At 43.2% G+C, this 26,174-nt stretch overlaps 1 protein-coding gene across 9 annotated transcripts in view; it reads left to right on the top strand.

The window, feature by feature from the left end:
- Nucleotides 1-26,174, top strand: part of LOC105423600 (uncharacterized) — a 383,169-nt gene that overhangs the window by 119,854 nt on the left and 237,141 nt on the right. For 3 of the 9 annotated variants that reach the window (XM_089080977.1, XM_089080975.1, XM_089080984.1), the window contains exon 1: nt 19,997-21,005. The exons of 2 other annotated variants lie outside the window; for them this stretch is intronic. In XM_089080977.1, the coding sequence (XP_088937103.1) occupies nt 20,979-21,005 (27 nt within the window). In that variant the 5' untranslated portion in view covers nt 19,997-20,978. Of the gene's footprint in view, nt 1-19,994; nt 21,006-26,174 lie in introns of those variants that run through there. 4 more of the 9 variants (XM_089080979.1, XM_089080976.1, XM_089080980.1 and 1 more) reach the window with 3 other exon arrangements.

Raw genomic sequence — 26,174 nt, 5'->3', positions numbered from 1 at the left:
ATTTAATTAGGTTTGCACTAGCGCAACGATGGTACTGTACACGTTGCGCATTGTAATTAACAAAGAATTTTGCATGTACAATCACAGTGCTTACGTAACTACGGCACGTATTTCACGATTCATTTTATATATTACATTAAGTAAAATTTTGAGTATATTTTTATACTTCGAGCAACGCATATCTGTATACAAGAAACAGCATAATTAAATTTTTTATGTTAATAATATCTTTATTATCGTTATCACTCTTATTCTACAGTATGTAACTGAAAGCATATGTATAACAATCCTGTATAACTCCAACGTATACTCAAATTTTTGTTACTCAAATGTAACAAATTTTTGTAACTCAAATGTACTCAAATTTAATACATGAATATATAATTGATTTTTTAACTGAAACACAATTTGATATTAATTATGTAATAATCCAAACAACCATAATTGAAGTGCATGTGATCATTTGTGTCACAATTTATATATTGTTGAGCGAGTCGAGGAACACAAAATATCTTATTTGAAACACAACATTATTTATCAACCCATTAATATTTCCCCGCGTAACGCTTATCGTTTATGACGTATTCTTGATTAATCTTTCGATGACATCGAGAGTTCCGCAGAGGAGAGTCAAGGATGCGACGCTGCTTAAATGCGTTCTCCTCGTTTTATCCAACATGACGTCTTCAGCAAAGATCGTCGTCGTCGTCGTCTTCGTCATCTTCTTTGTCTTCGTCATCGTCTTCGTCGTTGTTTTCTTCCTCCTCGCCATCATCGTCGCCGTCGTCGTCGTCGTCGTCATCATCGTCGTCGTCATCGTCGTCGTCGTCGTCGTCGTCGTCATCGTCGTCGTCGTCGTCGTCGTCGTCGTCATCGTCGTCGTCGTCGTCGTCGTCGTCGACTTTGTCGTGCTCGACCCCTCAATCGCGCGCGGGGCGAGGTACGGTCTAATTAGTTTTACATTAACGAGGTAGGGGGATTGTACTCGTCATACGGTAGAATTAACGGCGCCAATTTCGCATTTAAGTCTATGCCAGTTTCTCCCGATCCCTCTCTGCGCACAGAGAGAGCGACATTGAGGTAATTACGAAGTAGCTCTTTCGCTGCCTCACGCTTGCAACGGTGGTGGTCCATCTTTTCCCCGTATTCACGTATGTACGTACGTATCGCACGTAGGTATCGCACGTAGGATATCGCACGTAGGTACATATCCTCCTCCATGTATCCTCCACCGTGTACCGTGAGGGGTGGATTTACGTTGGTTTGCTTAATGTCTGTTGCACCGCCTTTGGCTACGTCGGGGCTCCTTTCTCCGTGGCGTGCCTATTAATTAACCCCGAGACGTTAATTGCGTCGCGAGCGCGGGGAGCGGGGGAGGGGAGGGGTGGGCGGGGAAGGATCGCGTGTTCTCTCTGTACGCACACTCGCATGTGCGACGCTACGCACGCGATACACGTAGCCGCGAGCGTAGCCGTGCTTTTCTTCGTGCGTTTAACCTTGTCCCTGGTAGCCGCGAATAAGCTCCGGCGTGGATAAGAGCCGAAAGGGGAGAAATAAATTAATACGCTTAATTAGACGACGTTAAAATCCTCCTTCTTCTCGCTCTTTACCTATCTTCCTTTCTGTTCCCCTTATTTATTTCTGGATTTCTCTCTCTTTCTCTCTCTCTCTCTCTCTCTCTCTCTCTCTCTCTCTCTCTCTTTCTCTTTGTGCGTTTTGTGGCTTTTCTCTTTCCATCTTTCTTTCGAATTCTGGCATTTTAATCCTTTAGCATCTCGACATTCGATGTGTACAATTCCCTGTCTCTTGTCATTTTATGCATTTCCTGCACAAATTAATTCTCAGAACTTCTTTCACATTAATATATTATAAAGAGATCCTTTTTTTCTTTTTCTCTACTTCCTTTTTTTCATTTATAAATTGTAGAATAAAAATTGTTGGAATGCATTGGTCTTTTATTAATTTTAAGTGATACTTATTTGAAATTTTAATTTCAAGTTTCAAAGCACTCGGCGTTGAGTATCGAAGCATAAAATTCGTATTTTTTAAAAATAACTACACATACTTTTAATTTAGTGGATTTTAGGATTAATCAAGTCTTCTATCATCGATTCTGATTTTTGCACGGTGCATCACGTCGGAAAAAGCCGAATGCGCGAAATGTCGATAAGGTGAAGAGACGGACGCTCGTTTCGTTGGGGCTGATCGATGGATGCGCCTATCGTTCGAAATTACGTTAATTGGACGTTGCCGAGAGCGGAGAGACAGTTTTCTACGCTATGTCGAGCGTGCACGCGTTTGTCAGGCGGCGAAAGAGAGAACGAGGTCGAAAACTCGGAGGCGGAAAAGGAGGAGAGACCTGATGGATGAGACAAAGAGCGAAACAGAATCAATGGACGCGGGGCGAGGAGGGGGGGGGGGGGGAGAGGCGCACGCGGCGGTCCCATTGGGTCGCATTGAAGTGTTGCCCTTCGCCACGGTAACGCGGGCTCTCCATGTATCGATTCGTCTTTCGAACTTGGAATTTCAGGATGTGTGCGCGCGTACATCATCAAACGCGAGTAATACGATTTAAACGTTTTCGAGGATTCGAAACGAGCGATTGTGTGCGTCGTCCGGTTGGATTTTACCGCGTGCTCGCGACGTACACGAGGGACTCGATTACATGGAACGCAAAAATATTTCGAGCGACGCACGCTCGGAGTTTTTAATATGTTGTTATTTGCGTTTCGTTTTTTTTTTTTTTTTTTGCTACGCCGCTAGTCTCACGTGTTCTGCATTCTACATTCGACGAATACAGACAGTTTGATGTGCGAATGAATGGATATTTTCGGGCGCGGCACCGTCGCGCTCGCGGTTAACGTTTACGAGTATGCGGATTACGTTTATAGAAACGCGATCAACAGCGCCTGTGTCTGCGTGCCGTCAGGTCCACGTCTGTATGAATAAACATGAAATTTTCAATAAATTACGCGGTGTTTTTCGAAAAGTTCCAAAACGCGCGCCAGTTGAATCAAATGGGAACGGCCGCGGGAGTGCTATTCAGCTCCGAGCAAAAGTTCGGTCGTTCTCCCTCCCTCAGGATCTTCCAACTGGGATATCCTATTTTGTAAAATACCAGACATTCTCGCGCAATCATGTCCTCGCTTTTAGCGCGTAATGGCGCACCAGACTGCGTCCCTGACTAAGTATCCAACCGGGAGGGTGGAGGGCGGTGGACGGAAAGCACTGTCGTCGAAGCGAGAGACGGATGGGCGGGGGTGGAGATGGAATCTCGGCATAAATTAATCGACCGATGATAAATTGCAAAACGCGACCGAATCGGAAAGGGAGAGGAGAATAGTCGAGACACGAGACGCGCGAGGGGGAAAGAGAGAGAGAGAGAGAGAGAGGGGGGGAGTGCGAGGAAGAAAGGACGAAGGGAGGGAAGGGAGATGCAAAAAGAGGATTGTCAAGGGAGATGGATGTCTCCGGTTTCTCGCGCATCTATACTATTGCATTACGGGAGTGCTTCGGCCATCGCGCATACTTCTCCTCTTCGCTCTGTATAGCGATGTCTCTCAGATATCCAATCTTAATTTCTTTGACGAATCTGTCGAGTTTTCCTTGCGAAAGTTACAACGTACCAAAGAACGCTTTTCGTGTCTGTCGTGTTTTCCTCTCGTTGAACTTAAAAATTCTTGGCTGAATAACGCCGAGATTTCTCGAGATTTCTCGTCGTCCATTGTTCGCGTAGGATCACATATTAATCGCGACCTTTTAAAAATAATATCGTCATTCTTGGTATCTTGTCTCTGAAACAGCGCGGGACGGATTTCCGCGGAATGACGCGGCGAATTTTTGGCACTTGGCGTTGCAACTGGGATTGTCTAACTTTGGCACATTTTCAAGCGCGGTAAATCCCTCAGTCGCTCTTGTGTATATTTACTCTTCTTATCTTCAATATTATTCTCGATTTTCGCGACGTAGCTTCTTTTTTAAGTGAATTTCTGATCGGTTGCATTCTATGTGTTTTTGAAGCGTGGAGACGGCAGAAGTTTCGATAAATTCGGAATTTCTCGGGAGGTTCTCCGATAGATTTTTCCGAGGCGCAGAAGTTATGGAAGGATGCTGCTCCATTAAATGGAAAAACGTTCTCTTCCACCATCTCTCGACCTTCTATAAAACGATGGCGCATTCTCTTCGATTTTCCACTGGCTTCGGTACTCCCCCTGATTTTTACGTTCTCCTTCTTATTGCTTCGATTAACTTGGAATCCCTGGATAGAGATCGGTGTAACTGTCAAGCGCAGTGTCACCAGAATTCCCCTGTCGTTATATATTCCGCGTGTATCTCCGCTGTCGTTACATATTCCGCATATATTTCCGAGAGTCGAGATTACGCCGACCGGTCTCGATTGTCTTCACCGATTCGCTCGTTAGCTCGGAGCTCCTCCGTAAAAGAGTTCGCGCGAAACGAACGTCGCAAAAAAAAGAAAAGAAAAAAAAAAGAAGAAACGTACTATTTCCCACCTGCCTCTCTCTTTTCGCGAAGCTTTCCGGATTTTCACCGTTTCGCTCCTTCCGGCGCAACGATTTCCTGCCTCTGACATGGCCGGACTTTTAATTTTAATCATCGACCGGGGAATTATAAAAGTTGCTCTCGCTCGAGGACGCTTTCAATTAAGGATTTCCGTTTCTCTCGGGACGATCGGTCCGGTTAGAAGGAGAGAGAGAGAGAGAGGGGGGGGGGGGCAGGGGAAAATCAGGAACTGAAATCGGGGACGAATGGTTGAGAAGAGTTCTCGGGAAGGCAAACCGCGGCTTAACAACGTACGGGGATTTTTTTCAATTAATTTTATAAATCCAAGAGTCTTTGGGGACTATTTGTGAAAATAACTTGTCACCTACGTCGTAGTTTTTATTTACAAGCATGATAAGTTAAAGTTATACGTTGCAACATGTAATAGACACAGTATTACATGTAATTATAACTTTTTCTGTGTATACTATGAATGTTGAATTAATTTTCCAAATCATCAAAACAAACTTGTTTCTCGTTACAATTAATTAAATATTGAAAATCAAACCACCATGATTACACGAAGGTAAAAGAGGTGCGATGCACATCTTGAAAATATGTTACAATACTAACAATTATTACAATACTAACAAAAGCTACGTGTTGCGTCTGGAAACGGTAGCACACACTGTGTTCCATTTTACGGAAAAATAACCGCAAGATAGCTAGAGCTTCCCGTTGACAATGGAAACAAAAAGGACGAAAAAGTAAATTCGACAAAATAAAACAGTCATATGAAACGCGCCGCGGCGCGGCCTTAGGCGGTGCACTCATTGTTATACGTGCATGTGTGCGCCTAAAATTGTTCAAGCTTCTTGTGCATCTCATGGTAGGACGAGACGGGTGGGCGGGAGGGAGCACAAGACTTTCTTACGCAAGCGAAAGTATTATTCTTCCCGAAAGATTTATGCGAAGCAGCTGCTTTCTCGAGGTATGTAGCTGTTCTTGGTCGAAATGGCGATTATGGTTGACATAGCCATACAGTTTGGGATAATAGTCTAGTAATCAAACAGAGATTATTTGTTGCTCGTTAGGCACTTAATATAAACAGGTGAAGATCATGAAGATCAAACGTTAAGATAAACGGCTTTAATACGTTTCATTTTTTTATTTTTTTATATCATCAAAATTCTATATCGATGATACTCTTTCCATAAGAATTTTTTTATCCGTATCACTACCTTTGTAAAAATAAAAACGAAAGCTTAGCAAACAGTTCGTGCCTTATCCACATAATTCGTATTACATGAACTTTGTTTGAGAACGTTAAGCTGCATAATGATACGTCGTATGTTCGCGGTAAGAAAGAAGGAGAGGAAATTAGTTATTAGAGAGCGAATTAGCTAAGGTGGCAACGAATTAAACATTAATGTGATTACACGATGAACACAGGCGGAGTGTAACGAATTTCGAGGCCGCTCGCATTCTCTTTGTGCAACTAGAGATCCACGAGCTTGCGCTAATCCGGCGGTTCTTCGAAGCGTATACATCCTCGAGAGGATACTCCGAGAGGATAGATTGCGGCGTATATATCCGCCGGTTCGCATAACTTCTCCGAAATCGAATTCTGCAGCGGTGATGCTATTTGCGCGAGGTGGAACATGCATCTAACTGTGTGTGTGTGTGTGTGTGTGTGTGTGTGTGTGTGTGTGTGTGTGTGTGTGTGTGCTCGCGCGTTTATACACGGATGTAAGAGGAATGGAGGAATTACAAGTATATGTTCTTAAAGTTTCAAATTTAAATCTTAACTACGTACTTTTCTCTTCTCCTTCACTCCCTTTCTCTTGCATTTAACAAAACTTTACCAAGATTGATATAAATTGGTAAATCCACTAAATTTATAATCTTATTGCTCGATATGAAACTAGTTTCATCCACTTGGACGTTGATTTTTAAATTGACCGCTCTCGCGACCGAGCTCTCGGTGTCTTTGTGGTCACCGTCACGGTGCGACTTTGTTTCCCACTTTATTAAGTCAACCAACTTTTTAATCTTCATTTCCATGTAATTACGCGCGAAGATGAATTATTGGTTTCCCGTCGGTTTTGGTTGCGGATAATCCGAACACGGTCGGATATCTCTCGGGGATATAGGATTTCTTAGGCGCGATAAGACCATGCCGGCGCCGCGTACACCGCCTCGCACGATACCGTTTCGCGATTATGTGTCGGCCACCGTTGCGGGATAACTGCCCCTCTGGTACTCACAAGTGGATTCAACATACGATACGCCGGCTCCGTATGTGTAATTAAGTGGCTCGAGAAAATGGTCAGATCGAGAAATTCTACGTAACGTTCTCTCGCTACTCTGAACGATTACCGATGAGAGATAATACTACTCGCGGGAACGAGTAAAGCCTCCGCCGATGGAAAATCGATACGTCTCCGTAGCTTCGCGGTATATCGTGCTTCATCCTCCTTTTTCAAATATCGGTTATTAATGGGATTAATCCTTTGCTCACATCGCCGAGCACTGATCGATACTCGATCGTATCGCCGATAGATATGCCGAGCAGTTGGGTATCGTATTCTCCTCTCTTTCCTCTGTTAGTACAACATATTAGAGCTTGCTAAGTGTCTCTGCTGGGAATTAGAGGGATGGTCGAAGAGAATTAGAGGACAAGCCGGGTTGCACGGCTCGCAGCGCGGCATATATTGAAAATTAATGTTGTGTACTGTAGTTGTGCGCGACGATAAATTAAACCGCACCGTTATATCTAAGATATTAATTATTGCATACAACTCATAGTACAAAGTTTTTATCTGTTTCTGAGAAAGGGAGGGAGAAGAGATTTATTCGAATTGGGAAATATCTCGGAAAATGTAATAATAATTTAGTTGCAGATGAGCAAATACGTAATTAGAAGGTGATTTAGAGCAGAAGGACGGAAAAGTGGAAGAAAATTTACATTTTAGAGATGACGGTAGATTTGTTAGTTCGAGAGAGCGAAATAAAATTGGGAATAGAGGAAACCAGTTGGTGCACCACGAGTGCACTCTTGTAATTTAAGATTCGATCTCTCTGGTAATTCCATTCACTTGGCGTGATTATACGCGAGTTCCACACGGCTTACAGCTGTCTGTCTAACGGTCTGAAGCTACGAGGTAGGGAGCGCTTCCTCGTGGAAGCCTGGCATCCGCCGTCCATTGCCACCCAACGCGCGCAATGCCAGCAATCGCAGCGGTAGAGCCGGGGCGCATGTAATTAAATGCAATCAGGCAATAGAGTACTCCGAATTGCCGGGCGTTTAGCTCGCCTCGTCGGCTGCTTCGCCGATCCTCGGCTCTTACGCTCTCCGGTCAAGCTCTCTTCCATTCGCTTCCTTTCGTGCCGTCTCGTCGGGACAAGCGGCGAGCGAGCGGAATGAACGCTCACGCACGCGAGCGGAGCGAGCGCGTCGCCCGCGGCAACGTCTATTCGGCATTTCATTCGACGAACGGACGGGCGGGCGTGCTCTCGAAAGAGCGAAGCTGAAAGGCTTTCAATTCGATAAAGCGCTTTCAGCAAACTTCAGCTCCGAGCAATTAACGGGAATTAATTCTCGTTTCTTTTTCCATCGCTCGCGCCACCCGCGCTCTCCTTCCCCCGCCCCGCCCCGCCCCGCCGCGCCGGAGTCGCGCTCGCTCGCGAGAGAAGACGAACGCGAGAGCGAATTTCTCGTCATTCGGCTGGAGCGACCCTTTGCACGACTTCTTATTTGATTTAAGATCGCTGAGCTCCGCAGTTTCTAAAAGAGCGCTCCGCGTCTAGTCTCTCTCTCTCTCTCTCTCTCTCTTTCTTTCTCTTCCTCTCTCCCTCCCGCTTTCTCTCTTTCTTTTTCGAGCCTGGAGATACGAAATTTGTTTACCTTAAAGCGCGGAATCCCGACGCGATGTAACGGTACTGAAAGAATGCGCGATGAACGATCGTGTCGTTCGTTCTTATCTCAAGAAAGTTTCTTTCCCCCTTTTTATTCTCCCTTTCTCTCGCGATAATTTAATGCTGTTTATCGCGTTTTGCGGCTTTGACGGATAGATGTTTGTTGGAAAGTACGATATTTAAACGCTGCATGTATCAATTAGAGTGAAATAGCAATTTATATACGTCCGTTATCAGGTTAATCCCTGTGCCTCGGTATAGAAAGTGATGCGGAGCGGAGAGAAAGTCGTAAACGAAACAAAAGCGCCCGAAAATCGGAAGCGCCGTAGGAGGGTGAGATGCCTCGAATCCTCGACAGGAAAAGCGTAGACAAAAGGGTTTGGGGCCTATAATTCAGGCTTGATGGCTGGATGGACGAGGGGGGAGTGGATGGTGGGCGAGTGGATGGTGGGCGAGATGGGTCGTGGAGGAATAGCAACGGGAAGGAGGAGGAGGAGGAGGAAGCTGGGAGGGATTGCAAGGGAGAGAATTACGAGGTCACTTCCGGTGGCGCCTGCACGAGCTTCCGCTTCCGGTTGCGCAGCACACTGTCCCTCCTGCTTCAGCCGCCACCGCGACCGTCTCATCCTCCTTCTTCCGCCCCCTCTTCTCGCGTCTGGTTCTGGCGGCTGGATGGCTTGGTCGCTCGCTTTTCTGACCCCCTTTTTCACCGGAGATCCCATTCTCTTTCCATCTCTTTCCTTCTCGTCCGAGTACCCCCGTCCACTATCCGGTGCAGGACCTCGGTGCAACGAAACTTCGCACAATGGCGTAACTTGGCCATTACTATCGCGTGCCCATACTCCCCCGGTCATACCCTATTGCCTGTACTTCTCCCTCGCCCGAGTCGCACCCCGCCGAAGTCAACCCTCTCCCTCTTCCTCCTTTCTCATCCGTGCTCGTGTTACATTATGCATACCCCCCCCCCCCCAGATAAATGGCGGGTGCGGCGGACCGTTCGGACCGGACTGGTGTACATCTATAATACAGGTCGGTGCAGAGGGTAGTGGTGTCCAGGATACTCTAGGAGCTCAGGAAGTTTCTCGCTTAGGTGCGCAGGTGACTCGCTCTAACTGCCGTAAATTGTCGTCGTTAAACCGTGTCCTCGATAACGTGCGTGCTCGCGCGCGCGCGATGTCATACACACGTGGCTAATTTAGCTCCGTTATAAGAAGCGAAAGCGTACGGAAAAATAATTGATGACGTTATGTCACGTTTGTAGCGAGTCGAAGAATAAAATTGAGAATAATTAAAACTAATTAATCGAAAATTAGTAGTCGACGAGATGAAAAATGGTGGATCATTTGGTCGCTTGCGAATGAATTAGTTATTTATTCGATTGCGCGCATGTCAATTATTTTACGTAATGGAAAAGCGATCGTTTATTCTTATTCCGCTATTTATTTTAAAAAATTTCATTTTGGCACGCAATAATTTTCTCTCAGGCGCGTGATACGTTGGTATTATCTACCAGAAAAGAAGCTCTTAGAGCGAGTTTTTCCCGAGGATTTCTCCGTCGATGAAAAATGGTGACGTGGCGTACTATCGCGAGCACGTTGCAGCATAACGATAGCGAACTCAGGAAGGCAAGTGGGTCACGATGCAAATAGTCGAGTGCATTTGTGCAGCGGAGCGATGGACGACGAAGCGCGCCGACGGTCGGTGCATCGAAAGCGCGTGGATTTGCGTCACAATAGGACGATGAATTTTTCTCAGCGACGTTTTGCCACCGAGGGTAGGGAGAAAGAGAGAGAGAGAGAGGGGAAGAGAGAGAAAGAGACCGAGAAAGAGGGAAAGAAATGCAATGGAATCCCGCAAATGAGAGAGTTGCCATAAGCGTTGTTCTTACACCGTCGACTGGCGTTAACTGCGAGACGTACGGGAAGGCAATATAACCGGCGTTCGTAATTACGGCGGATCGAGGGAAGGCAATTTCTACGGTTACAGTGACCGTGAAACGATTATTGGTCCTGCTGGGGCCGTTCGTTCGCGGTGAAATTACGATTAGGTCAGTCAACCGACTTCACTCACGAAGCCGCACTGCAACGCGCCTGGGATGCGGTCGTTTAACTCGTTTGTTCGCCGCGGTTAATTACGAATATTCCGGGCGTACTGTTGACTGAAAGAGTTCAAGATACACGGCAGTTAATTACTAACGCGGGTTACATTCGATACAAGATGATCCTAACGTGACCCAATGAACGTCAATAACCTCGTTGGTAACGGTTGTAGACATTTCGCATACACGTAATTATAATTTGCTGAAAATTTATTGATTTTTGCAATGATTTTCAGTCGAGTTATGCAAATAAAATTTAGTTTCAAACATCTCGAATTGCGAAGCGTATGGAGAACTATCGATTATTGACACGCAACTTGGAATTCTGCCAGTGAAACGAAATTCAAGTGTAAACAGTCATGCCATTGAGATGTTCAGGAAGTTTCTACCAACTCTATATTTTATCTTTATATTTATCACACTGAGAAATCAGCGTAAAGCAATATAGTTTTGAATATAGATTCCATCGCACGAGAAAGAAAATGTATAATATAACGACATTATGATTATTTTACTTTGTTCGAAACCTGTAATACAAGAAAAAATCTTTGGTATAATTGAGCGAAAGCTTGAAACAAGAGTCACTTGATTGTAGTTCTTTATTTATGTTTGAGTTATAAATCTCATAACTTTTGTCATTTTTCGTGTTTTCTGTTTAAAAGAAGAAAATTGATGTTTTACGCGTTCTAAAATACTATATATATATATATATATCACAGTAGTTTATTTATTGTATACATTTACATTTTTATGATATTTTTATGATATTTTGAATAAACGATATTGATAAAAAGCAAAATTAATTATATATAAATAGCTTTGTTGTATTTATTTTTTAGCGAGAAATCAAACAGTAAAATCTGCTTTTTTTCAAGAGCCGATATAAAAAAATAAGGATAATCTTTTTTTCGGGCTTATTTCATCTCTAATGAAATTTGTAATGTTATATCTAACTGTTTTTATTTTAAGAATGGTAAATTATACGAGTAGAACGTAGTTAAAACACAGTAGATGCGACCCCGAAAATTTATGAGTGGATGTTTATAAGAATTCGTCAATTAGCGATGCGCCGTACAATTAAACATTCACCGGGTAGAAAAGCTCGAATTCGGGCAGACGGCCAAGGAATGCAGACGCGATTACGCGGGTACACGTCGAGATCTATCGCAACAACCCTAAACCACCACCGGTGACGAAAAACATGCCGCCGCGTTTAACGCACGCGTGACGAAGAGCACCGGTCGTCTGCAGGCAACGGCGGCGATGCATGTCGGTGTGACCGTTATTTGTGTTTTATGACCACCGTTCGAAATATTTAATGCTTATGTTGGGGCAGTTCGACAACGCAACGCTCTTTGTCTTCGGATGCGATACATCAAATCGTCGCGCAGGGCTTTTTATCTCTGTCCGTTGATAAACGGCAGTTTCTAAGCGCGACCTGATAGTTGGCGAGGCACGGAAGAACTTTAAAAGGTAGTTCCATGTCGCGCGAGAGTAATATCACGAGTGAATCTGTTGTATAATACATTTTTTGAATTATGCAACTTTTTCTAACGATATCTCAATGAGTTTTTTCCGCTTCGTGAGATTTATAAGACTAATTTATCGTAAATTTTTGTGAAGCATCTATAGTTAACGTAAAGCGCGTGCTTTTCAACATGTATTCTTTGATAAAGATAATAGGCAAGTGCTTTTTATTTCTTCTTATATCTTGTGTATTATCAGCTGCTAATGATATTTTTTCGTATTGCCAACAATAAGCCTTGATGATGCGATAGAGTTTCGATACGACGAGATTTCCACGACGATGACGGTATTGCTTCGAGACAATGCCCGTCTTGGCTGAGCGTTGCAGAAAAAGATGGGAACTCGAGAGGGCGAAAATATCGTCTTCCACGAACGGCATGATGACTAACAATGTCGTATACATGAATTGTCGACGTGAGATACGCACAAACTGATGCGTTTTAACGAGCGTCACTAAAGCCAATGCTATTCTGTTTCATAAAGCCAAAAACAACAAAGCAGAGGAATCGTATGAAGCACACCGACGGCAAACATTAACATCGTATTTGCACTCGTTATCGACTTAATTGAAATATTTTCCTGCATTTCTCCGCGCTCTGGATCGGGGTTAAGAAGCGGGCGTAACTTAATGCTGCGCCGCACATCTTTTTCTTTGTTATCATGCATTTTCTCGGAAGTTGGATAGCTCTAGAATAAAATAGTGAAAGGCACATTTTGAAAATATTACTATTAAATCTAAATATTTTACAATATTCTATAATTTAATTTTTTTTAATATTTTACAATTTAATATTTTTATTAATCTGGAGAGAAAATGCGTGTAATGCATGCAGCATTACATTCGTTATATTCACATGAAAAGTTCGGGAGGGATGGAAAACCCGCTCGTCATATTTTGCAACTTCGAAGTCCGTAAGCAGACGGGAAAGAAGTGCGCGGGAAGATAGCGGAGGTTTTTCTCAGGGAAAATAGTCGGCCATTCATCAGTGAACGCTGATCGTGTACCATAATATACCGAGTCGACGGATAAGTTACTTGCGAGGGACAGGCATTAATTTCGGGCCGGGTTGGCGGGTGTGCGAGAGGCCGCCGCGTCTTGGAGGTCGACAGACCGCGTTGTGTTCGCCGTGCATGGTTCAGGATCTCTCCCCGGAGGCTATTCCGTCCCGTTAACGGATAGCTGTTGCCCTTAGACGAATCGATCCTTCTTAGACGATGGCGGTGGTGGCGGTGATGGTGGTGGTAGTGGCGGCGGCGGCGGTGGCGGCGGCGGCGGCGGCGGCGGCGGCGGCGGCGATGGTGGTGGTGGTGGTGGTGGTGGGAGCACCGACCCGCCCGCGGGTGAAAGGGGGCGAATTTACTCGGGACTTTCTCCTCGTGCTCGCAAAAGGCAAACACTCGCCGTGCCGTTCGTCTTCCCCGTTCGTGTAACGAGTCCACGGAACTTGCCGAGACTTTCCTGAACGGGAGGAATCGCCCGGCGCTCGTTTCTTGATTGACGACGACGTCTGGGAAACTGCGGCGAACTTCTCCGTGTGCGCCGTTACTTTCGCGCGCTTTGATTTCGCGATCGACAGACGTCGGTTGGGATACTAATCCAAGCGTCATTATTCTTCTGCTGTTGACAGCAGAGATGTGCGAACATAAAATCGCACAATATATAGTTCGTCTATTATTTATAGTTCGTCTATTATACTTATTACAAGTAGCTTACAGAATAGTTGTTTTTTTTTTTAATAAATTGTTTTTAATAAAATAGGATATGCAAATTCGTTTCTGTTGCTATCGTTGGACAGAGTTTTGCATCGTGATATACATACTGTTCATTGAAATTGGCTTTGCGAATCATGGATGCACATTAAAGTCACGATGCGAAACTCGGATTTTTGACCGAGTAAGCTCCGGTTACAATGCGACACCAACAATGCGAGGACGAAAGAAAGAGCAATTTAGTCCCACTAGCTTCGAAACGACCCTGAAACTCTCGTAGTCACGCAAGCACGTGGAATGCCGCACGGTATATTTTCACCCCTCCGTGGCATTGCTTTAGACTCCTGCACGAGGGTTGTAACGACATTACGGAATTTTAATTCGATTCGCACCACCGAAACGAAAGAGAAAAACGTTGCCTAGAAGGCCGCGAAATTTAACTTGCACGCGATAACTGCATATCTACTGTGGCTCAATCAGAACAAGAGTACTGAGTGAGTTATGTATATGTATTCAGTATTAATAATGCAATGCATTCCTGTGTACGTGTTCACAGTCACGAAAACCTTCTCTGATTTCGCTTAAAAAAATGCAGCTTTAGAATTAGATTTGTAGTCGGCGTTAAGTGGAATAAAAGTTATTCCATCATCGTTTTCTTGGAAGGAATCGTGATTGGTCTCTATTTGATCGATTTAATTTATCTGGAAAATGAATAGCTTATTTCTCTCGACAAGTGTGTCTTTCAAGATCGTTAGATTTTACGGCTGAGTGAGTTTATGGCGATTCTTTTTCTAATCACTTTCAGTACTTTTTCTGGATAGCGAATTTTTGTGTAAGGACATTCTTACAATATAAAAAGGCGAATATTATCCTGCCTAAGTCTGAGTTGAAGGGCGCAGTTAAACATCAGAAATGCATGTTTACATAGTAAATTAAATGTCCCGTTTTCTCTCAGAGCTGTGACATGCATTCGGCAGAAGGAAAGACAAAGCGCCAACAAAATGAGTCGGACACGGCACAACGCGTTAAAAGGTTAATTAAACTACAGTTAACGCGAGATCGTTCGGACTGCTGCGACGTGCGAAATCAGGGCGGAGCGGTGCGGTGCGGTGCGGTGCGGTGCGGGACGATGACGGTATTCAACGCGGTGTGCACAATTCCTCATTAAAGTAATTCGACGGACGCTGACAGGGCGCAGGGCACGGTGACGAAAGGATTAACGCCGCTGCTGCCGTCAGGGCTGCGAAGGGAGCCGGAGTGACAGTAATAACAGACCTGTCTGTCAAAAACGAAGTTTCCCCGGTCCGCGCAGTAATCTACGGGCCACCGCAGCGGTAACACCATTCAGTCGGCTATCTGTCAGCTATTTTTGCACCCGCGCTCCAACATCCGCTGTCGCAATCGGCTCCCCGAGCATTACACGAAGCATTTCGGAATATATATATATATATATATATATATATTTATAAAAAAAAAAAGAGAGGAAGCGAGAACGGGACGTCGATCGATGGCGAGGTGATTTCGCGTCGATGTAACGTCAGCGTGATTTTGAAAAAAAAAAAAAAAGAGCAACTCTGCGCTGCGCTTATTGCGCGGCATTCGATATCCTCACGAAATTGTGACGAGTAACAAGCAAATTGGGCGGCTGAAGCTGTCTTTAACGTCACGTCGTGTCCCCTCTCGTGTTTAATCGCAGTTACGAAATTGTAGCATGAAACGTGCAAATGGCTTCGCGCGTGTGTATACGGGAAGCAATAAAGCTTTATAATCACTGACATAAGTAGCGAACATGTATGTTTTCTGCCTAATAAAATATAGAATTGATATTCCATCAAGTTATTTTATGGAAAAAATGATTTGGAGATTTAATCAAACGTGAAAGCTATTTATTATTTAAAATAAAAATTTACATATATTAGAAAATTCTTTAAATATTAACATATAATTGAGATGCGTTTCTAAAATGAAAAAAAAAAAAAATTATTAATCATAAAATACAAATTTATCGGTTCGATCGTGTCGTGAAAGGGTTTTGTCTGCGGTAAACTTCCAATAGCACGTGCACGCAAAGTTACGAAACTACCACATGCGTGCATCGCATAGTTCTTAATGCATATCGCGCTCATGATTTAGCCGGGAGGGGATAATATCGGAATGCTCATTAGCGGAGGCCACAACGACGACATGCACGCGCACTATGGAGCGATTCCGCGAAATCTATCGCGAATGTACGTCAGCGAAAATTTCTGGTAACGGCTGATAAGCTCTTTTCGGCCTCCGCTATGTTCCGCAACGGCTTTTGGAAGCATTCCACGACTGTGGTGTGCGTGATTCACGCGAAACGCCATAAGCCCGCGTGGGCTTAATCAAATGAACCATGATGAATGAAACGGCACAGCCTAGGCTATAGAGCGTAAAGCCGGGATCGCACTCATTTTCGCCGTTAGTTGATCCTTTGCCAAAAATGCGTGACGGCGTAACGTCTCGACGTTATGACGTTTCTCCTGGCAATAAATAGATGCCGGACGTCGTTTTTATCATCTCGATCTTTTCTCTCCTCGATGACGTCAACGTAATGGTTCGATCTATTAGTAATCGCGAACAACGGAAGAGAGCGGAATATAACGTTTGCTAATGGGTGTGTTTTTGTGCGAAAAGATGATCAGAGTTTATCTCGGCGGGGCTTGCGGATTGCGCATTGTATTCGGTAGAGAGGAGAGGGGGACGGGGTTTATATAGCGTGCAAAGCATATTTCGTGCTGGCAGGAAAAGCGCATGGAATATTTTAATTAAATCCGTGCCTTTTTTAAAGCACGCGTTTAATGGAAAAAAAGAAATAATGTTTGCAACACGAAATACACTACTTTCAAATAAATGTATTGCCTTATGCACGGTAAGATCGGAAAATGAATAAATAAGTACCGAAACTTACTTTATACGAAATCGTTAAAAATTTCTCGAGTAGTTGCATCGAGGATTATGCACTCTGTGCGATGACGTGCATGAGGGAGCCCGCCACTGCTATTGTATTATGTAATTTGAACTTAAGCTACTTTGTTTATATTTTGTGACAGATTAAAATATTTCTTTTTCAACATTTCCTTCATAATTAATCCGCGTATTAAGGATTACAACAGCTTTACAAAATTATTATTGCAATCTTGCCACGCCAGTTTCTATTTAAAATGTATACTTATTTGCAAGTACTAGATTGTATATTTAAGCTATTACGACAGCGCGCAAAATATTCCAAGATGTCGTGACTCACGGTATGCAGACACGTGTATGACAGTGATATTATATCGTGTGAGATGTAATAGAGAACTCAATTTATTTGCATACGCACTTAATAACATCATCGCGTTGATGCAATCAAGCGTCCGTTATTTAAACGATCAACATCGAACAGAAAATAACTCCGTCCATTAACATCTTAAAATTTTCCTTATAGGTCAAGGTTGCGTCGCACGCGTCCACCGTCGGTCAGCAAGAGATAAATTTGGAATCGAGTTTTCCAATTTTCAATATTAAATTTCTTTCCTTTGAAGCATTAAAGAATTTCTTCATGAAAACAAATAACAAATATTTTGAATTAATCAAAGGATCTTCGAAAAATAAGTAAGAAATGAATTCTTTAAAATTTATTTCTGAAATTTCAAACTTTTTAATGCGATGAATATTTTGTTGAATTTATATTTACTTGCGACAAGCGTTCGTATTTCTCTTCGTAAGATCGAGCATTCAGTATAGCACACGCGTCTAATAAATCCCGGGACTTTATTTAGTTTACACGAGTGCTAATTAAGTGAACGAGACAAATAGAGCTGTGCTTTCTCCTTGCTTCGTAAATCTATTAGGGAATGGTCTCTAAATTTTCGCTCCATGCGTCATGAATTTTGTGAAAGAGGAAGAGAGAGAAAGAGCACTATCTAAACTGACTAAAAAGATACCAGAAATGGCTGAGATTCGCACAATCATTTGAACTTAACAAACCCACAGATCCTTAATTCCTTGCAGATATTCATATATATTTATACATCATTTACACCCACGTACTCAAGTTTTGGCGATAAATATTCAAGGAGAAAAATAAACACAAAATTTAATTTGAGAATAATAAGAAGAATAAGAATAAGACATATACATATTTTAGACACACACACACACACACACACACACACACACACACACACACACACACACACACACACACACACACACACACACAAAACACATTTGAAATAGACAAAGAAGATAACCAAAGTTTATTCTTTACTTGTAATTTTATTATATTTTAAGCAAAAAACCTGATTTTTCACACTGTCATTTTTACGATTTACGATCGCTGCCTATCGGTCCTTAGGCTCTCCATGACCTGAGGCCGTAATTTTGACAATTAATGCGCTTAACCATCATCAATTCGCGGCTTTCCTGTATCGACGTGCCGCGTCGATCTCACTCCGTTCGAAAATAGATCAGCATTATCTCCGTTGTATGCACGCAATATTTACGCGACCTAAAATGCTTGATCCATAATGAAATAATAAAAAATAATAAAGAACTAGATTAAAATAGACATAATGAAGAAGTTTAAAGAAAGTTTAAATAACAAGATTTATGCGACATAATTCAAGAAATATTAATAATTTTTTTCTATTCAAAGCTCAAATATTGTCGAGCTCAACGATATTTCCGGTGATATGTTTTACATGGTAATGTTCTATATTATGTTATTGTATATTATTATTGTATATTAGTGTATATTCTTTTTGTGCGCGAGAGAGCTTAATCGAATTTTCGCACACGTTGTCAATTCCTTGGGTTTCTGGCGTTATCTGCGGGATCGCATTGAGAAATAACGCGAACTCAAGCGGATTATGACTACGCGGCGATGAGAATACGTATTGCCTATTTCCATCTTTTTTTCTGTAGCCTGAACGTCTGCTTCCGGCTCGATAAACCATGCTCTGCCGGATCCCACCTTTTTTGCCCTAAACGCGCGGCTGCGCGTCCCGCGGATTGCGAAAACAAACGTTTGCATTCGGCACCGCGGGGAAATACTACGGGACGGCGGATCGAACGATAACATTTGTACTATGGGAGTAAGTCTGTCCACGCTTCTCCTCGTGTCGGGCTATATCGGAAATACATCTACGGACTCTCGAGTCTGGGAGATCTTAAAAAAAGAATCGTTTGTTTTGCCTCAATCCGTCCACGAATCGTTTTGCTTTCGCGCCTCGACAGATTGAATATCGTGTTACAAGGATAGGATGTTTTATGAAGTTCCCATTCGTCTTTTCGACATTGATGGGATTTACGATGCCTCTTAAGTAGCGCTGTTAACTTTTTCGAGTTTAAGAAATGTAGCGTTTATTTTGTAGAGAAACACAAACGAGCATAAACGAGAGTACGTAAATTGTATATTTCGTAAATTCTTGTAGTATTATCTTTTCTTCGTGGTATCTTCATCAAAAGTACATCTTCGAAATATTCATTACGATCGTTCTACGCCCACACCCACGCAATTCCGTCACGTAATGTCACCGCGAAGTTATTCAAAACGGCTAAGATAAATGTTTCACCTTGTATACGGACGGATTCAGATGACGCAAGAGGGAAAGAGCGGTAAAAGGGTGGAGAGGATGTGGAGAGAAAGAAGAGGAGAAACGAGCACGCGCGTGACGAAGCGCGTGTGCGCGAACATCGAGACGCCTCCCTCCCGGCAGGGTGGTAGCGGAAAGACGCGAGACGCGAAGAGGTGGTCGAACATCACAGGTGGTGGGCGTCCCGACGTCGAGAGCGCCGTGATGCAGCGCGCGGCAAACGACTGAAAACGCGTCCACCAACGAAAATCTGTTCATTTCTTCGTGCGTTCATTTATTTGTTCGTGATGCACGCGTTTTGTCACGCAGTGTTTTTGTTGACGTCAATTTCGCTCGTATTTCTATTTCGCTTAGTCCTTCCGTAACGATTTTTTTTTGTTTTTTTATTTTTTTTGTTTGTTTGTTTAGACGGACAACGCAGTACGACGTGCAATAATAATATCACTTCGCGTCGTAAAGAAAACGTATTCATTCACGCATAATTCGTGTCGTTCGTCAAGCTTTCTGTTTCATCAAGCGCAGGACGTGCGCCGTTGTTCGTTTCTACTTGCCGCCCCGCGCCGCGTCGCTCTACTCCACTAGACGCGCCGCGTGCGCCGGTGCACCGCGCTGTCCGTTTCCACTGGCCGCGCCGCGTCGCGCCGTTTGTCGCTTTACTCCACTACGCGCGGGAAGCGCGCCGGTGCACGATTTTCCGTTTCTACTGGACGCTCCGCGCCGCGCCGCTCGTCGCTCTATTCCACTACGCGCGGGACGCGCGCCGGTGCACCGCTCTCTCTGTTTCCACTGGTCCCGCCAGTCGTTCTCGCTCGTTCTCCCCCGACGGTTCGTCGACTGGCCGTGCGACGGCGCTTGCGGCATTCACGAGAGAACGTCGTGCTCTCTCTCCCGTCGTCGGTGGTAGCGAATTGTGCGCGGCGGAAGAGGGTCCTCGCGTGTCGATTGTCGTCGTCGTCGTTGTCGTCGTCGTCGTCGTCGTCGTCGTCGTCGTCGTCGTCGTCGTCGTCGTCGTCGTCGTCGTCGTCGTCGTCGTCGTCGTCGTCGTCGTCGTCGTCGTCGTCGTCGTCGTCGTCGTCGTCGTCGTCGTCAACGTGCTCGTCGCCGCCGCCGCCGCCGCCGCCGTCGTCATCGTTGTCATCATCATCATAATCCCGTCGTCATGGTCGGTCGGCGCCGACTTCGCGTGCGCAGTGTTTTCGTCCGGTGAGAATTGGCTCTCGGCCGTGCCGCTGGTTCGCGCCACGCGAAAGTCGAGAGCGATGGAAATTCGTACGCGCGTGTCACGTTACGGTGGTTGTCGTACCGTCATTAATCACCGAACGTCGCGCCATAACGGGGCGCGTTCTCACGCGACCAGAGTGTGAGGGAGCGGAAAGCCGATTGGAGGATCGCGATCCTTCGTCGATCGGTGATCAGATAGATCGCTGGTTGTTGTCTTGAGAAGAGCAGTGCCGAGGATAGGCCGAAGCTGTGTCCGCGCGCGATCCTCATTGCTCCTCGCGATTGTGCTGTGCTGTTGCTTGTGCCGTCGCGGGAGAAACAGGAAGGGAGAAGGAGGTGAAAGGGAAGAATTATCGTGACGGGAGAAGATGATGTGAGTGATCTCGTGCTTTGAAAATTTGATGACCCAGCATATCGATACGGTGAAAGTAAAAATCTTCATTTCACTCGAAGAAAAATTCCGTACGCTCATGTACGATACGTTTCGTGTTTTTCTACTTTGCTCCATTTTTAATCTTGTTGGATATTTTTTGATTTGTGCATAAAACGAGTACTCTGTTTTCGTTTTTAAACGATGATTCACGGTCACGCGGATTTTTTTTACAAATTATACTTTTTAACGAGGTTTAATTAATAAAAAAAATACATTTGCGTTAAATATACGATATATTCGTATTTAGCGTTAAATGTACAATGAGAATATTAGTTTAATTAGCCGTTTCTTGTTGAGTACAATTTTTGGATGGAGCACACTCAGCGCGTTCGTGAAATTAAATGGAGATGGTCGGAAAATACGTCGATAACGCCGTCGTATACTCACGTGCGTTTTATCGTAGATAAATCTGTCATAATCGTATTGACAAACTGCCGCACCACTGCTACCACCGGGAAACGGCTATACAAATAAAACCGTGCTTTACGGTGGGAATGAAGTCTCTCCGGTTTGCGAGAGACATTTACACGCATACCGCTTTCGTCGCGAAACGGCCTTGTGAAAATGTGCGATTCTTACTACAAACGTGAAACGTAATAACGCCTTTAGCCAGTATATTCGAGTCGATATTTTTACAACTTCTTTTATGTATTAAGAGAATTTATCTGAAATATTTTGCAAATTTAATGTCACCGTATTTTATAATTTTATTCGTAATTGAAAATTGCAAGTATAAATATTTATCGATATTTTCTTTACGACAGATTTTATGAAACATTGCTAGTAAATAAATTACGAGAGATATTTCTCGTTAATAATAATTGATTAAAAGGAATACAAATATTTTTATTATTTAGTTTAGAAATTAATATAGTGTTTTAGATGTCGATAGTTCATTGTATATTTTATTGTACGACCAGAATCGAACGTCGGGTAATGCATAGATACGATTACAGTAGATCGTGAATTATCCAGTTGTCCGACGTTCGGTCGCACGTGTCGCGCCGTTATTGTTCCTTTTGTCAGTATAAGAGATATATGGCGATTTGGCGACGTGCCGATAGCACGTGTACCGATCTTTATTTTGTTTTGATTGGACATTGATCACAGCGCTTAAAATACGGAGATATCCGTCGTGTCTCAAATGGACGAACGATGGCAAGTGAAAAGAAATATTATTTTTATTAACATCACATAATTTTATTTTTACTATATTATTTTCATTACTATCCCTAATATATCCCGCGATTTTCGTTCGATAATAAATTTAAGCTCGAAAAGCTCTGTGAATAATTCCGAAACGTGGCTTTAGCGCTGTGCTGGTTAATCGATTACGTAACGCGTTTGCATCGGCAGATATTATTTGCAATTGCGGTATATTGCGTAAACTTTCCGTAGAATTTTCGGTTTTACTATAGTCAACGTGGCGCGACTAAAGTTTCGATGACTGCTTTTATGACTTGAACGAATCGTCGTGGGTGTCTCGTGAACGTAGAAAAGATTGTGGCTGTGTAAACAGACAGTCGATAAAAGCGGAGCGTATTATACATTAGCCGGTATATTTTCGGTCGCGGGTAGAGGTACACACATTCCTCGATAAACGAGTAGGATATTTCGCAATTGTTTCTCGTTTTTTTCCACCCCATTGAGATACGACTATTTCGTCGAAAGTTTGTTTCCTGACTTCAAATAGACGTTGACAAAAATTTTATTTGAGATCGCCTTTATATAATAAGAAAGAAGGAAAGATGTCTGTGATGTTGAAAGTTTCCAAAGGTTGCTTTATATCATTAATATCAATGATGAAATTACATTTTTTACTAAGAAGAACAAAGAAAAAAAATGTTTTGAGAAAGTAAACTGTACAAACAAGATGATAGATTCGGGGCGTTAACGATCATTACTTAGCGATATTTCTGTAACTCATAACCGACTATCGCAGCTTTAAATTTTCTTTGTATTAGAGTCTGTGAATGGAAGACGATTTGCAGTTATATGCGGAAAACAGGCAACGGACCAAATGTGCCAACGAGATGAGTCGCGCGCGCCAGACGTTTCCTTTCAGTAATTAGGTCAATCTGCGCCCAATGAGACGTTACTTGCGCGTTCTTGCACGATCTTTCGCGACGTTCCGCCTCGTTTAGGATGGCGAAATCGCTCCCTTGATTGTGAGGTTTTAATTAAATCTTAGATATTTGTGCCGCATCTTTGTACGCGCTTATGGGACACAATGCTTATATCTTCTCTTTAACTACGTACAGAAACTTGCGATTAGTATTGTGTGCCTGCGTCTCCGAATCGTAATGATAATGTTAAAGCTAAATTTATTGCGTATCATATTTAAATATTTATTTTTATAATATAAAAATGATACGCCCGCGCGACGCGTGGTCAGTTTAGAAACTTTTTCAGGAGATCGATGAAACACTAAGAAATCGCAATAATTTTAGAAGCGTTCGTCACAAGGTTAATTCCTTCGCGGAGACCTCGATCTTCCGATAACGAGCGGGCCGCTAGAAATAAATCACGATCAAGCACGCGCGCGCACGCACATTACGTTTGACGAGTCCTCAAAATACTGCGCTCCGTTTTAACCACGCGGCGTGTAAAACGCGACGTTGACGAGTCGATGTTGCGAAACTAGTCTCTTTCGTTCTTTCTCCCTCTCTTTCTCTCTTTCTCTTTCTTTCGTTTCTCTCCGTGACCGTGCGGCCGTATAAATAGAATAACTTTACATCATTGTGTATCCCGCGGCCACAGCCGTCCGAGATCAGCGACCATCTCCGATATAATGTAGAGTGCATCCATGCCGCGTGTCGAAATGTCGGCCCCCGCATTCGATGCATTCTTACCTCGCGGCGATGCGCGCTTTCTTGCCTCTGAAGAGCTCTTATATCTACGCCACGTGGCGTTCGAAAATAATTGCCCGCCGCGTAGGCGAATTAAACGAACCGCGAATTACACGTCGTACTACGTACGGCCCGCTATAGTGACGCTCGGTGATCAATATTATTTCTTTTTTTTTTTTTTTTTTTTTTTGCGCGCGCGCGAATAACATCTGTTATCTGAGCTTAACGAAAATAGCCCTTTGTGACTTGAGGAGGACGAGGGAACGTACATATCTTTTCCTCCGTTTTCAAATCGAGGGTAATATTCATTATCAATCATATTCGTTTTCAAATCGAGGATAATATTCATTTCAAGAGACTGATGTGATTCATTAAAGCACAAGATACGGTAGACATTTAATTCTACTAATTATTACGCTCACTAATGGGACGCTCTTGACGGGAAATTTATACTTGTCTTGGCATGCGGCACGCATCGTTATTTGATCGTTATTTTATCACAATGCAGAATCAATTTCTTTGATTTTGAATTTACAGACCATCACGCTAAAGTTATTAATTCCATTTATTATGTACGGAATTAAATCAGAATCAATGAGAATAAATATTTTGTAATAGATCTACTTGGCGTTATAGTTTTTATTGCGAATATTCAATAATAATATGAATGAATTTTTGCATAGTTTTATTTTATTATGGTACATATTTTTTTAACGCGGATTTCATTTTTTTAAGTTAACATGGATAAGAAAGGAGGTACAATAGCCGCGGGATAAATCGTTCGTGCGTGAACGCAGGTAGCGATCATTTTCCTCGAATAAACCGAACACGCGAAGGGTCGAGATCACGGTCGCACCTTATCAAAAGTGTCCTACCGTTTCCGTGGTAACCGAGGGATAGAAGCCTGCGATATTTCCGACCTATCCTTCCGTCGTCTCCCCTTCAAGGCCGATTCTTTTTATCGGCAAACCGAAAGCAACCGTAAGCTCTCATAATGTAATTTTAGACGTCACAATTATTTCCGTGGATTTTTTTATTAGAGATTTTTTTTTATGGACGTAAAATATGTCGCGAGGAATTTCACGGAATGCCTACTTGTTGGGTGAAATAAAATATTATTCCACCGCTGACGGTAGGATTTTCCTGCGAATCACCGAAATGCATATTTTACAAAATGCATAATGATGAAAAGATTTTTATTTCTATAGATGTATTTATTATTCTCTTTTCGTGTGTATCGAATTATCGTTACCAAATTATTTTTATGTGTGTTTAAATGTGTTTCTATTTACACCGGAGACAGACATCTCTCTACGCTATAAAAGGAAATATCATTAAATCATTTTCCGTTCGCCTAGGAAAGTAAAACAGAAGGAAAACGCAACTTGTTCTCGATGCTTACTCTTCCGTTACAACAAGTCTTACTCGCGATTCATTTCCGGTTGCATGGACGGTAGTTTCTGTTTATTGCGGCTTTTCCACTCGCTCACGCGGTTCCACCGCTCTTCTTTTCCGTTCTTCGCGGTATATCTCTCTGCGTTCCTTTGGTTTATTTCAATACACCGCCGCGGGAGGAAATCGATGGAACTCGTTACGAACTTGCTGTACCGTAGAAAAGCCGGCGACTAGGTGCTGACTTCGATAACAAAAAAAAAAAAGAAGGAGAAAATGAAAAAGAAAAGAAAAGAGTCGGATAAACGATTTCTGCTGCACGCGAGATTCGGATCGTGAAATTGCCTGCAAGCTCGATAGAGTAAACTTTTTCAGGAAAAGGAATTCTCGTGTCGAAAGCAACGCTTACACATACGACCGAAATCGCGGAATATTTTGATAATGCGTGTCCGTTTGTTTTGTTGATGTTTTGTAAATTCAATTTAATTGACGTCTTCCCTTAATTGAGTTAAAGAATTTGTCTGAATTTGTCTGAGTCAATTGCGAGGATTATTGAAAATTGTACTGAAAGTTCGCTATGGGACCAAACCTTCGCATATGAAGAGCGTCGGATGTGAGGCTGTTCTTTTTTTGGTTTATTCCACATCCATTGCCGGTCAATTTCGGGAAAAAGGGCCATCGTGCTGAATGTGACACGTGACTGACACGCACGTAAACGTCATCGTGGCTACATTGGGACAGCTGTTCCTCGTCCTCGTCTCCTGTCTTCATTCTAGGTATTTCTGTGCTTTTTGATTTACCTTCGTCCATAATGGTCTTTTCTGTATCGCTGAGATAAGATCGATCTATTGTTATACGTTTATGATAATATTGTCAAGTTTCATGTTTGAAACTGTCTAAAGAATTGACATAAGTTTATACAT

This window comes from Pogonomyrmex barbatus, unplaced genomic scaffold, assembly GCF_055798465.1.
Source record: "Pogonomyrmex barbatus isolate J1 unplaced genomic scaffold, ASM5579846v1 scaffold4, whole genome shotgun sequence".
NCBI lineage: Eukaryota > Metazoa > Arthropoda > Insecta > Hymenoptera > Formicidae > Pogonomyrmex > Pogonomyrmex barbatus.
The sequence above is the reverse complement of the archived record's forward strand: the minus strand, read 5'-3'. Positions and strand labels throughout refer to the sequence as shown.